Raw genomic sequence first — 12936 nt, 5'->3', positions numbered from 1 at the left:
TCCATTCGCTCTCTTTTAAGCTCTAAGAAGCTTAAACCCAACAATAATATCACAATTGTGATATAAATTAATCTCGAAATTGTTAATCTCGGATTCAAAAATTCAACCAACAACAAAATAAAATTATGCTGCATATAATCCCTTATCCCACCAACCAAACGAACCCTAACCATTACAAGCCTATGGATTGGATATGTTGAGTAAGATCATAGTGGCTATCTTTAAGGGGTAAGCACGACCAGATCTTAGTAAGATTAATTTAAGAGTTAGGTTTTGGAGCAAAAAACAAATTGTAGTAATATATCAAAGTACTAAGACCCCTTATATATGAAGTTAGCCACTCTACTTTGAACCGTCGGTGTTCTCATTAAACTCAGGCGGATGCAACTTGCAAGAGTTGACAATTATATTAGTTATCACTTAGTTAATAGCAAGTGCCTATTGCCAAGTTTCTTCTTTCTTTTAGGAATTAAAGCATACCAAGCTGTAAATGCGGGAATAATCCGACAGCAATGGAAAGAACACTCAACTACAGGTGATATTTTTTTTCTAAGTTGGCTTATGAAAACTATCTTTAAAAAGGAGAAGAAAATTTTCTCATTTGTTGGTGTATGCCAGGTTATTCTATAAACATTTCAAGTTTTACTTCATATTACTTGCCCCAACAAATATTTATATATCAATATCAATCTTTTGCTAAATGTTTTTTCACTCACAAGCCAAACACTCAAGAAAACATCCAAGAAAATAAATAGGATTACTTGAAGGCAGTTCGTGTGTATTATCCCAAAATATACTCGGTGAGTCGATTAGAGAAAGGATTTGAAGCTTATAAGTTTCATATTCTTGCTCTTTTAACTTATTAGGTTCTAAATTGATAATTCGTACGTATATTAAATAAATTTCTTAAGACAAATATAAAATTAGATCAATGTTACTCGATTCGGCCGAACCTGTAACTTTAAAGCTAGCTCCGCCCCCGTGAATGGTTAAGTATTTGTCTAGATATTGCAATCAGAAGCACGTCCACAGATTTAAATTAGATGGTTTACTTTTTAAGGTTCTTAGCATTAGATAGTGTATTTTAAATTATGGGTTCAATATGTAATATTTGTTAAAATTTAGTAATATTTCCCAATATTGGATTCAATTGAATCCAATATAATTATTATAAACTTCATCTCTAATCGCAATTAACACGTTTGTCTATGCACATTTGATTTAATTTGCGGAATTATATTAGTTTTAAACATGTAAATAACTTCTACTTGTGTAGTTATAATTTTATATATTCTTTCAAGTATAAAAACTGTGAATACCTAATTTTTGTACTGTTTTAACACCTCCTAAAGTCATTAGTGTTTTGTTACTTTAATTATTTTTTCCAATTTTTGTGTCTTTGATTGCATATTTCCTATCATAAAAATATCAAAAAATAGTTCTTTCTTTATTTGTGCATTTTAGGAATTGACTAACTATTCAATTGATAAATTAATCTAGTTAATTGATCATTTGAATAAGTTACTTAATTAATTTATTTGTTTGTATAAATTTAGTTTAATAAGTAGGATTAAGAAAGAAATTGGGCCAAATTTGAAAGAGAAAGTGGCCAAAAGTGCAAGATAAGGGGCTGCCCTTGAAAGGGTCTGAAACGACGTAGTTTTGCCTCAAAACTACGTTGTTTCATTAAGTGACCCAAGATCAAATCTCACCCATTGATCACCCCTTGATCTAATGGTCCATATTTAATCTCTCAAGAGGTATTTAAAGCCTCAAAAAACTGAAAAATTCCCTCATTTCCCCCCATAACTCTTTCTCTCTTCTCTCTCTTTCTTCTCTCCGCCGCCGCCGCCGGAAATCACCCATCGGTGGCGGACCACCTCCAGACACCTCCAAATTAACACCATGTATTCTCCACAACCTCCTCTTCCCATATCTCCAAACCAATTCCTTCAAAACCCCCTCAAACTCCTTGAATTTTAGATCTAGGAAACTTTAGCCACCACTTTTTGGCTCAAATTCATGAAGCTCCGGCCAACATCACCCTACAACACATGCATGAATGGATAGAGCTCCACGAGACCTATCTTTTCCTACCCATTTCACCCTCTAAAACCCCGTCGCCGCCGGCCCGCTGCCCATTACCCGCCGCGGCTCCACTGCCTCACCACCGCCAAAATGCCCCAAAACCCCATCTTAGCTATTTTTCGACTCAAAGACACTCATTTTTTTTTGACGAGATGCTGAAACTCATTTCGTTCTAGCATCTACCCGAAAGAAACGTGCATTTCGGAGTCAGGCAGTCGCCTTTTAGCATCTCCGGCGTCTTCTCGTGGCTCGAACAGCTTCAAGCATACTCGTTAGGTATAATCGTCATCTCTTTAATTAATTTCTGATTTTTTATATTAATAGATTAGTTTCTGATTTTTGATTTTTCTGTTTTGGTTGTTTCTTGTTAATTAGAGTTTCAAGTTAGATTTATTTAATTAGTTATCTCTATTTAGTTTAGTGATTTGTTAGATTGTTATTGATCTAAACATGATCTTTAGTGTATTAGCTAAATCATTCACTTAGTTTGTCGATTATTTAGTTGTCTGATTGTTAACGATGCTCGTTCTGGTTTGAGCATTTAGTTTGTGAATTTAGTTATTTGTTTAGTAATTAGTTTGTAAAAATCGAATTCATTCCAATCAAGTTGGTTTGAATACTTAGTTCAATTATGTTTTTAGTCTCGTTTATGCTTTGTCAGTTCATAGTTGTTCATTTTTTATTTTGTGTTGAGCAAGTAGTTTGTTCTTGATGGTTAAAATCTGAAGTTTATGCTATTTTATCATAAAATAGGGTAATAGTAGCCTACTTTTACTAGTAGGGTGGCTGAAATGACATTTGTTTTCTCCTTGCTTCTGACACGACAGATTTTCAGGCTGTCCTTTCAATTTTGGGGACAGATCTTGAACAGTGTTTAGCACACAAAGTCAGTTTTTGGACAGATTTTTGGTGAACTAAAATCTGGCCCAAAAAGGGGACTTAATTTACCTATTTAAGGGGCTGCTATTTCTTCACTTCAAAGACTCTATCTTACACTTGCAGAGATCTTGAGAGTTGCTTGAACACACATATGGTTGAACAAAAAATCACCAGATGAATATTTTAGTAAGCTAAAAAATTTTGTTTTGTGAGTGAATCTTAGAGTGCAAACTTTTAGAAAAGTAGAAGTCTTCTTTAGAGTTAGTTCTAGGTTTCTTCTCTAAAGTTTTCGGGCTGTTTAAACACGATTTGCTGCTGGATTTCTGTTGATTTTGTTGTTGTTCTCTGTTGTTTTCTATTGCTGAGCTTCAATTCATCCCCTGTTGTATTTATTTTCAGCTCTTCAGGTAACCTTCTAAACATTTGTAATGCAGGCTCTTTTTCTTTAATAACAGATGATGAAAAGTTGAACATATTTAGATTATATGTGCATCTTCAATATGGACGGATGTCAAAGTGTAACCTTGAAATCAAATCTCGTGGTTTAAGTATTAAATCTATGACTTTGTTTAATTCTTTTTTTTTTTATTTAGCTTAATAGCTTTCCCAATGTTAGTTTTCAAGTAGTGTTTCTTGAGTAATGGTAGTATTTCACTTAAAAATATAAAAGTTATATAAAGACCTTGTAGTAGGCTAATAAACAAAGAATTTTGTTTGGTTTAAGTTTTTGCCGTTCTTTTCACCGTAAAGTTTTAGAAGATTGCATAAAGGTCTATTTCTTATTACTTTACTGTTTTAGTCGTAAGGTTTCTGTTGTGGTTAGTTTTTCGTTATCTGAATGCTTGTTGTTCCTAATTTTCATATTTCTTTACTTAATCACTTTTTAAATGTTGTTCTTGATTTTACTATTTTTTTCTAATTTCTTTTAGTTTCGTTTAAAGAAAAACAAAAATTATCTCATAAGTTATGTGACAACAATGTATGATGCATAATGGGCTTTTGGTTAGTTGTTAAGCTATTGAGCCACAGTGTTAATTAAAATTAATATGATTGGGCAAATGGGTTAACCTGCTAGTCTATTCTTGTTTTCAAAACTGGCCCATTTTTCCTTAACAACAAAGCTGCCCATTTTCTTTATATAGCTAATTGGGCCAAATAGATTCATTTTAGATGGCCCATTTTGTATACAAAAATTGCAGCAGTCCAATACCAATAAAATTCAAGAGTTTGCCCTTTTTTTTTTAATAACAAAGCTGGCTTATTTTCTTCAACCAATCATTCAACTAGTCCAACACCATGAAATAATAACAAACACGAGTTTGTCTACGTTTGATATCATATTTAGTTAGATAATTTCAATGTCATATCCTTACCTCTTGAATAGATAATTTAGTAACTCAATCACTTCTAATAAAATAATCAAACGCTAGGCAATTTTAGGTGTGTTTCAAATATTGACCATGTGCTCATACACGATCATTGGTCCATGTAATTAATAAAAAAGGCCGCGTGTGCTTTCTCGCTCCTTGACCTTTGTTTAATAAATTATGCTCTTCGGTGATTAATTACATTTAAACCATGTGTACCGACACGTATCTTGTTTTAGTATATATAATTAAATAAAGACCTTGTGTGCTTACACGCTCCAAGGCAAAATTAATAAAATTTAATTATTAATTTTTAAGCGGGCATTTGACGATAGTAATTCAAGGCTAATAAAATACACTTTATCCAAAATTAATTCAAGCCAATTTTAGTCAATAAAAGCGACCGTGCTAGAATTACGGGACTCGGGGAATGCGATATACCTTCTCCCCGGTTAACAGAATTCCTTACTCGGACTTTGTTTTCGCAGACTAATAATAATAGAGTCAAATCTTCCTTTGACTAGGGATTCAAATAAAAGGTGACTTGGAACACCAACAAAATCAATTCCAAATAGCGACTCTGTAAATAAAATAATCTCTATTCAATTTTGTCACTTTAATTGAAAAAAACCTTTAGTCCACGTATTATTTTGCGGGTAGAAAGAGGGTGCAACTAAAACAAAAACGAAGAAGGCAGATAAGATTAAGAAATTGTAGTGAAAACAGAAACTTTGAAGTGCAAAGTTTCGGTTTTGATGTAGTTTACCCTTCAAGCATGCCTAATGCCTTAAATGCCTCACTAGCATTGCCTACTTAATTATTGATGGGCCAAAAGCGTTGCAGCAAAAAAACAGGCAGAAGCTATTAGGTACAAGGCATATATATCTTAAATTCCCCCTCATAAACCCTTTAAATCGTGCGTAAAATCGTATTGTATCTCTGACTTTGTATTAAAAAATTAAATTATTTTGTCAACTTTAAATTAAGACATTCTACTCCTTGTTATCTCATCATTAGTTGAATATGATTTGAAGGTAAAATTTATTTTGAGTTCTACATTATCAAAGTGTGTTTCATATTACTTTCAGTATCAAATTCGCCCCTTTTCTTACCTATACAAAATGTACACATAAAGATACAACTGAACACGTTACACAAGATTGTTTTGGGTAACTAGTATAAAGGCTTAATAGGTAAAATTATTTGGATTTATTTCAAGAGAAAATTTATTGGAAACCCCTCATTTTAACATGAATTATTTAATTTTTTAATCCTAATTACGCTTGAGGTATGAAATGAATTTTAAAAAATGTTTCGTTCACGGTAGAGACCATAGTTAGTTATGCAGCAACATTAAAATGGTGAGTGCTATAGTACCAATTTAGAACAATGCAATAATCTTGATTTAAAAGTTATATCCTTCTCTCTGAATTCCGTTAACATAATCTTGATTTAAAAGTTATTCTTGTTTTAATTGAAGTCAGCGCCCAAGTTACTAGACCTGGGGTGACGAGAGGTTTGGCTAAGACGATCCCTATAATTATGTTGATAGACAAACACAAGTACAAATAATTAAGAGGTGGGCGTAGACCTAACCTCCACAAAAATAAAAGGCCTATGCTGAGATCAGAACATATGGTAACTTCTAAACCCAAAATTCCAATCCACACTGCTACCTTATGTACCCTTATACAAATTTTGTTTTTCACCTCCACAATATCTTTACTACACAGCTCTAAATTGGGAGCAAAACCTACAAAATGTACACAAATATAGCTAACCATTGTAGAATTAACGTACGGTGTCTGAGAGTTGGCATATGAATTTTATCTGGCTTGTATGGTCCTAAAGCATCTCTAGGCAATTCACGTGAGCCACACTAGTGCTCACCCTAGAAATCTCTTTGGAAGTACTGATCCACGTCCAATCCGCACTCAATAGTGAGCGGAAACGGTCGTTGGAAGAATAGTATCCAACAAGAGTCGGGGTCGATTTTCACTGAAAGTTTAATATGGGTGTTAGAAGTATACACTTGACGAGAGCAAATGGAACAACTAAATTGCACTTTCAAACAAAGAGTTTTGATCACTACTTCTAAATTAACTCTAACAATTATAAGCTAAAGAGAAGAAACTAGAAAGCGAATGATTGTTTTTGTTGTTTTTTCAAATGGTTAAAAAGTCTAGGGATATGATCTTAACCTAGGTGTTCGCCTAATAGGTTAAATACGTTAAAACTTATTTTATTGATCGGGGTGTATTATAGCTCTCAACTCTAAGTTACTCACTCAATACCTCTCGGTCATAGAATGATTTTTTCCAATTTGGCTTTCTCAAGCCCAAATGGGTATCAAACTAAATAGTTGATATGAGCTCAAGTCGGGTTCTCACTATCTCTAGTTCAAACCCTTTAATTAGACTAATCAAACCCTTAATTAGCCCAATTTCTAGTTAACCAAATTTTTCTAGTCTCGGAACCTCTTTCTCAAGTAAGAACCATGTCAAATAGACATGAATCAATATTTGCAACTATTAATTCTTAAATTAAAGCATAAACAAGGCTAAATAATCAACACCAAATCATAAACAAACATTAAATTAAATACTCATAAGGTTTACATACTAGGGTTGGGTCACAACCCTAGTAAGAGTCTAGCTACTCATAGTGAGAAAAGAAAACAAAAAGAAAAAAATACTAATTAAACTCATAATATAAGATTAAAATGATAAAATATGATGTTTAAATCCCAAAATAGTCACAAACTTCCTAAAATAGAAAAATACAACGGCTAGAGCAGCTCAAACTTCGAATTTTTGACCTAAAAATGTGATTTTCGTCTATTTATAGTGGCCCAAAATTCGCTGACAAAAATATCTCTCGGGAGTTCTGCGACCGCACAATTCCATGTGCGGTCCGCAGATTGCTTCAGCTTGCAAGGACTTGGATTCTGCAGCCGCACAATTTGTTCTCCGGTTGCAATGCATCTTCTGCGGACGCACAATTCTTGTGCGGTCCGCAGTTTAGGCAAGGCTTCAAGTCTTGGTCATTTGCACACTCTGTGAATTTTGGATTCTTTATTAGTGCGGACCTTGTTCTGCGGCCGTACAATTCACGTGCAGCCCGCACATGTGCTAAAAGTCTTATGTGCTTCTCCACTTGTTCTGTGACCGCAGAAATACCTTTGCGGACCGCACTTCTTATGTCATGCGCCCCTTCTTGCCTTGTGAGTCGAAACACTTCTTTTTAGCCGGATTTAATCACGGGAGCCCGAATTTTCAATATTCCTGCAATTTACACATTTTTTTTAGTGTTAGGAACATAAATCAATACTTTTGGACTAAGAGAGAAGCAAAAAGGTACTAATAAGTGGTCAAAATTCACACTTTTCAAGTACAATTCTTCAAATAAAAATTTCCTCTGTTAGTTTTTCAAATAAATATTTTTGTAAAGATGTACATTTTATCCCATGACTTAGCTGAATTTTATGTATCCAAACATTAGCCAATTTTCAAAGAATTTCTTTTTTGCGTAAATTCTATAAAATCTGCTATCGTTTCATACAAGTAAAAATTGTCGTTAGCTTAATTTCTTATGATGAGTATAACTTTCTTTCGACACATATAGGGGTATAATTTGAGCAAGGTGTTTAATTTCATTAATTTAATATAAATGTTGCATGTTAAGCAAAATGGTAGGCTGCATACATCAAACTCGCTTAGGGTGCGGACTTTCTCTGAACCCTGCATTCACGCGAGATGATTCGTGCACGAGACAGCCTTTTTTATTGTAGGTTAAGCAAATGAAAATTTGATACGTAAAAAGGTATAGATGACAAAACTGACTTTTCGATACTGTTATAGGAAATAAAGGGCACATTACTGCAATAGGAGGCGGTACCTAGAGTGGACAACTCTGCTTTCTCACTCTTTAAATCTCTGAACCTTGATTTGCTTGGAAACTCATCATACAATCTTAATTTCTTATTTTACTAATTCTCTTCTCTTGATCTACAACAGCAATGGCAGAAAATGCTGGAGAAGTAGGCCAGTCAAACCTGCCCAATTTTCTTCTCTCCATTAGACTCAAATATGTAAAACTTGGATACCATTACCTAATATCAAATGCAGTTTATCTCCTCATCGTGCCAATTCTTGCTGTTGTCGGACTTCATCTTTCAACCTTTACTCTTGAAAACCTCATGAACCATCTCGCCATGTTGAAATCTTTTTCAACTCTTGTTGTTTTCTTAACCACAGTTTACTTCATGAGTTGTCCAAGAAATGTTTACTTAGTCGATTTTGCATGTTATAAGCCACATCAATGTTTTATGACATCTAAACAAGGTTTAATAGAAAAAATGTCCGACATTTTGGACGAAGAAAGTTTAAATTTTATAAAGAAAATCTCGAAGAGATCAGGTTTAGGTGAAAAGACTTACGTTCCAGCCGAATCAAAGATCCCATCAAGTGTTCCCATGAGTATTAATCAAAACGAAGCGAAAATGGTTATCATTGGTGCCATAGACGATCTATTGGCGAAAACCGGAGTCAAGATTCGAGAGATTGGGATTGTTATCGTCAATTCTAGTGCGTTTAATCCAACGCCGTCTCTTTCTGCGATGATTGTCAACCATTATAAGCTTGGCGTCAATGTGATTACCTATAATCTCGGTGGCATGGGCTGCAGTGCTGGACTCATTTCTGTAGACCTAGCTAACCGGCTTTTACAGGTTGGTATATCTTCATATCATTTTAAATTTTCAGGTTGAGACACAATTGAATTAAATAACTAAAAGTGTTTTCTCTTCAACAACTTGAGTTCTTAAATTAGACAGTATACTATTCAATATGGTATCAGAGCAGGCAAGAGGTCTCCGGTTCAAATCTCGCTGTCATCCAAAAAGCAAAAGATATTGAGACATAATATGATAAATTTAAGGCGCAGAAACACTTTTATGAAGGTTCCACTAAGATTTAAAAATTAATTAAGGTGTATGTCATACTTTTCCCTCTCTTGGTGGTCAAAATTGCTGATATATTTGTGAAATAACTTAATAGGGGCAAGCCAACTCTTATGCACTTATAGCAAGCACAGAAATAATCTCATCGGTCTACTATTCGGGGAAGATGAAATCAATGCTTTTACCTAATTGTCTTTTTCGAATGGGTGCATCTGCTGCTCTTCTGTCAAACCGTTCCTCTGATCGTCGACGCTCAAAATATCAACTGATGCACGTCATCCGCACACATAAAGGTGCGGATGACAGAGCATTCAATTGTGCCTACATAGATGAGGATGAGGATGGAAAGAAAGGCATTTCATTGTCAAAAGACTTAATGGCAGTTGCTGGTGAGGCCTTAAAAACCAATATCACAACTCTTGGCCCTCTAGTCCTCCCCATGTCCGAGCAGCTCCTCTTTTTCGCCTCCTTAATCGTGAGAAAAGTCTTTAAAAGGAAAATGAAAGCATATATCCCTGATTTCAAGATGGCGTTCGAGCATTTCTGCATTCACGCAGGGGGGAGAGCGGTGTTGGACGAACTTCAGAAGAATCTTGATCTCTCAGAAGTGCTTATGGAACCTTCAAGAATGACTCTTTATAGGTTCGGAAACACTTCAAGCAGCTCAGTGTGGTACAATTTGGCCTACTCCGAAGCCAAAGGGAGGATAAAGAAAGGTGACAGGGCATGGCAAATAGGTTTCGGATCAGGTTTCAAGTGTAACAGTGTTGTTTGGCGTGTGCTAAGGACTGTCGATTCAGCCAACGAAAAGAACGTTTGGACAGATGAGATAGAGGATTTTCCTGTAACCTATTGATGCTTTTATATATCTCGTTTAAATACTAGTTATATCCTAAACAATAAATAATGGTCAGTAACTGAAACTATAAACTCAGTCAAAATCACTCTAGTATATTTGTATACGGATTGTGCACCTAATGTTTGTACAAGTACGTATCTATAATTACAAAATTGTAAGTCAGATGGGGCACCATTGCATTAGTAAAAATTAGATCGTGATTATTAGGATAGTAATGCATTACGCAGAATAATAATAAAAATATATTTGTTCATCATAATATAGTTAACAATAAAATATGCAATGTATTGTTTGGTTGCACAAGAACGGCAATAATTACTTAGTTGGATAGATCATTTTTATTTTGAAGTGTATTTTCTACATACAATACTTAGCTAATGAGTATTTAATGATTGGAACATTATGACATAATGATGAGACGAAACAAAACAAAAATATAGAAAGATAGGTAATGACATTACCTTGGAAAAGATGGTCACGTGAAGGAAATCTCTTGATGGCACAATGCAATTGGAATGACAAATAATTGGAGTCGGACATTGCATCAATAGAGTTGAAGCAGCGAAGCTTTCGAAAACTAAGCGATGGGCGGTGCGACGCGGCCTCACTTTCTTGCGTTAACCGGCGCGAGGCGACGCCCAACGCGAGAAGTTTGGCGCGTTTCACGTTGCGACCCACCGTTCTGGATTCAAGGTTATTTTGTATACTTTTTTGAATTTGGATTTGATTATTTCATCTAGGCTTTTTTCTACACTTATAAAAAGTCCTTAAACACAATTTTTACAGAATTTTTAATCAAGAGAGAGCATGAAACTGCCGTGAAGGTTGGAGTTCGTCGGATATTATCTTTTCTTTCATCAAACTTAGTAATTTTTATTATCTTTGTATAATTATTATTCCACTACCATGTCTATGTAGAGCTAAACTTTACGTTCCAGGGTTGTGGCTCTTTCATGACTATTGTTATTCGGATATTGATTTTGGTTTCTTGATTTATCGTATTGGTTTATTTATTCAAAATCTTGTGCTTAATTATTCGATTGATTGATCACCAATTAAATACTATCTATGAATCTAGAATTGAACTCAAAAGTGAGAATTCTAGATTGCATATAGGATCGAGTAGAGCAAGTTCCTGAACTCGGGCATCGGGGAATGAATTCGCGGTTAGGATAGACATATGCTTATTGCCTTGCTTGGTTATTATACGGAAATTATAAATGCATTCTTGTTGATTCTAACTCTATAGACATATATGTATTAGGTTAGCTTGAATAGGTGAGTAAGACATCGACAAATCATTCTTATGAGGAATATTAACTTTGTCAACTAATAAACTAGATGAATTAATTAGTTAATTCAAGTGAAGAATACAATAAGATTTTTAGGTAGCCCATAACCCTAGATCGTTTTTATAGCATTGATAACATAAAAATCTGCTCTTCTTTTGTGTAGAGTTTATTATTTGCTTTCTTTTTATTTTAATTAGCTTAGAGTCAAATACTTCTTGGATTAATTCTTGCCTAGATAATTAGAATAGTCTAATTTAGTTAATAGTTGATAACAAGTCTTTGTGGGTGTGACAGTCTATCTTATCACTTTATTACTTGACGACCACGTATAGTTGCGTATGCGTTTGGCCGCAACATTTTCACCTTTGAATCTCAAGGGAGCACCAAACTTACAGCTTGTTTAGATGGTTGTTATTTATCATTTCATAATGTATCGTATAGTATTGTATCGTTTTGAAGTACACAATTTTAGATAAATTGTATTGATTGTCGTCGTTTCATTATGGCATACACCAACAATATGAAGAATAAACTTGTAATATTATAAAGAAAAAGTAAGGTACGAGGTAGAATTATTATATAAAAGGTAGGGTAAAGGATAAAATATGATTATATAATAATAAGGAGGGGCAAGATGAGAGGGGGGAAAAAAGGTAATGACGTGATCACACCATATCGGTCACTCCATAAAGTGACACTTTTCGTCGTTATGTAACGACGGATTTAACGATACGATATAATAAAATATAAGTAACAATCAAAACAAATATTGTATTTAAAGTGACAATACGATATAATATAATAGCCAACAACCATCCAAACAAGTTGCAAGGGTAATTTTAAGCCACTATAAAAAGATGAGAGGTGAATTTGAACCTTTTTTCTCAAAGAATTTGGACCGGTGAAGATCACATATTCACGCAGGAGCTTCATTAATGAAAAGGACAAATATATCATAAGAATATAAATGGACCAAAAATATAACATAAGGCAAAGTTGAGCATTTCTAGTTATACAGTGGCGAATATAAGTCAAATACTTCTTGGTCAGTCATTGTTTGCTTCCGTGATGCAAAATTAAAGAAAGATATAGAACTGAGTATAAAGAAAAAGACAAATTATATTTGAAATCTAATCTATTTGGATTTAAATATTAGAAAAAAGCTATTATTACTAGAATTTGCTTACATATTTTAACTCAACCGGCCTAAAAACTTGTTGGAATAAATCGATCTCATCATTTTACTTCCTAGAAGAGAGGCGATGAAGAAGAAGAAAGACCAAGGCTGAAGGTCAAAGGTGAGCAAATAGCGGACAAAATAAAGCTAGGACTTGGTCTTAGCTTGTGTTATGAAAAAACCACATGAGAAGCAACGTGGCATCATCTCAGTCGATGTACACAACAATGATGGATCTAATCTGTATCGTTCAAAGCTCTCTCATATTCTAGATCCTTCTCACACGCACACAAAATGTCACATGCAGAAGGAAT

General features: G+C 34.2%; 1 protein-coding gene and 1 long non-coding RNA gene across 2 annotated transcripts; both read left to right on the top strand.

The window, feature by feature from the left end:
• The first annotated feature begins 258 nt into the window (after positions 1-258).
• On the top strand, positions 259-3442 carry LOC142175682 (uncharacterized). Its single transcript, XR_012704765.1, has 2 exons — positions 259-535; positions 3402-3442. It is a non-coding gene; the product is annotated as an uncharacterized LOC142175682 (long non-coding RNA).
• Positions 3443-8184: 4742 nt separating this feature from the next.
• On the top strand, positions 8185-10406 carry LOC142176497 (3-ketoacyl-CoA synthase 2-like). Its single transcript, XM_075244412.1, has 2 exons — positions 8185-9063; positions 9392-10406. The coding sequence occupies exons 1-2, from the start codon at positions 8353-8355 to the stop codon at positions 10148-10150; spliced, it is 1470 nt and encodes a 489-aa protein (XP_075100513.1). The 5' UTR covers positions 8185-8352; the 3' UTR covers positions 10151-10406.
• Positions 10407-12936: the final 2530 nt, after the last annotated feature.

Source organism: Nicotiana tabacum, chromosome 22, assembly GCF_000715075.1.
Source record: "Nicotiana tabacum cultivar K326 chromosome 22, ASM71507v2, whole genome shotgun sequence".
Classification (NCBI taxonomy): Eukaryota; Viridiplantae; Streptophyta; class Magnoliopsida; order Solanales; family Solanaceae; genus Nicotiana; species Nicotiana tabacum.
This window is presented reverse-complemented; position numbering and strand designations above follow the sequence as displayed.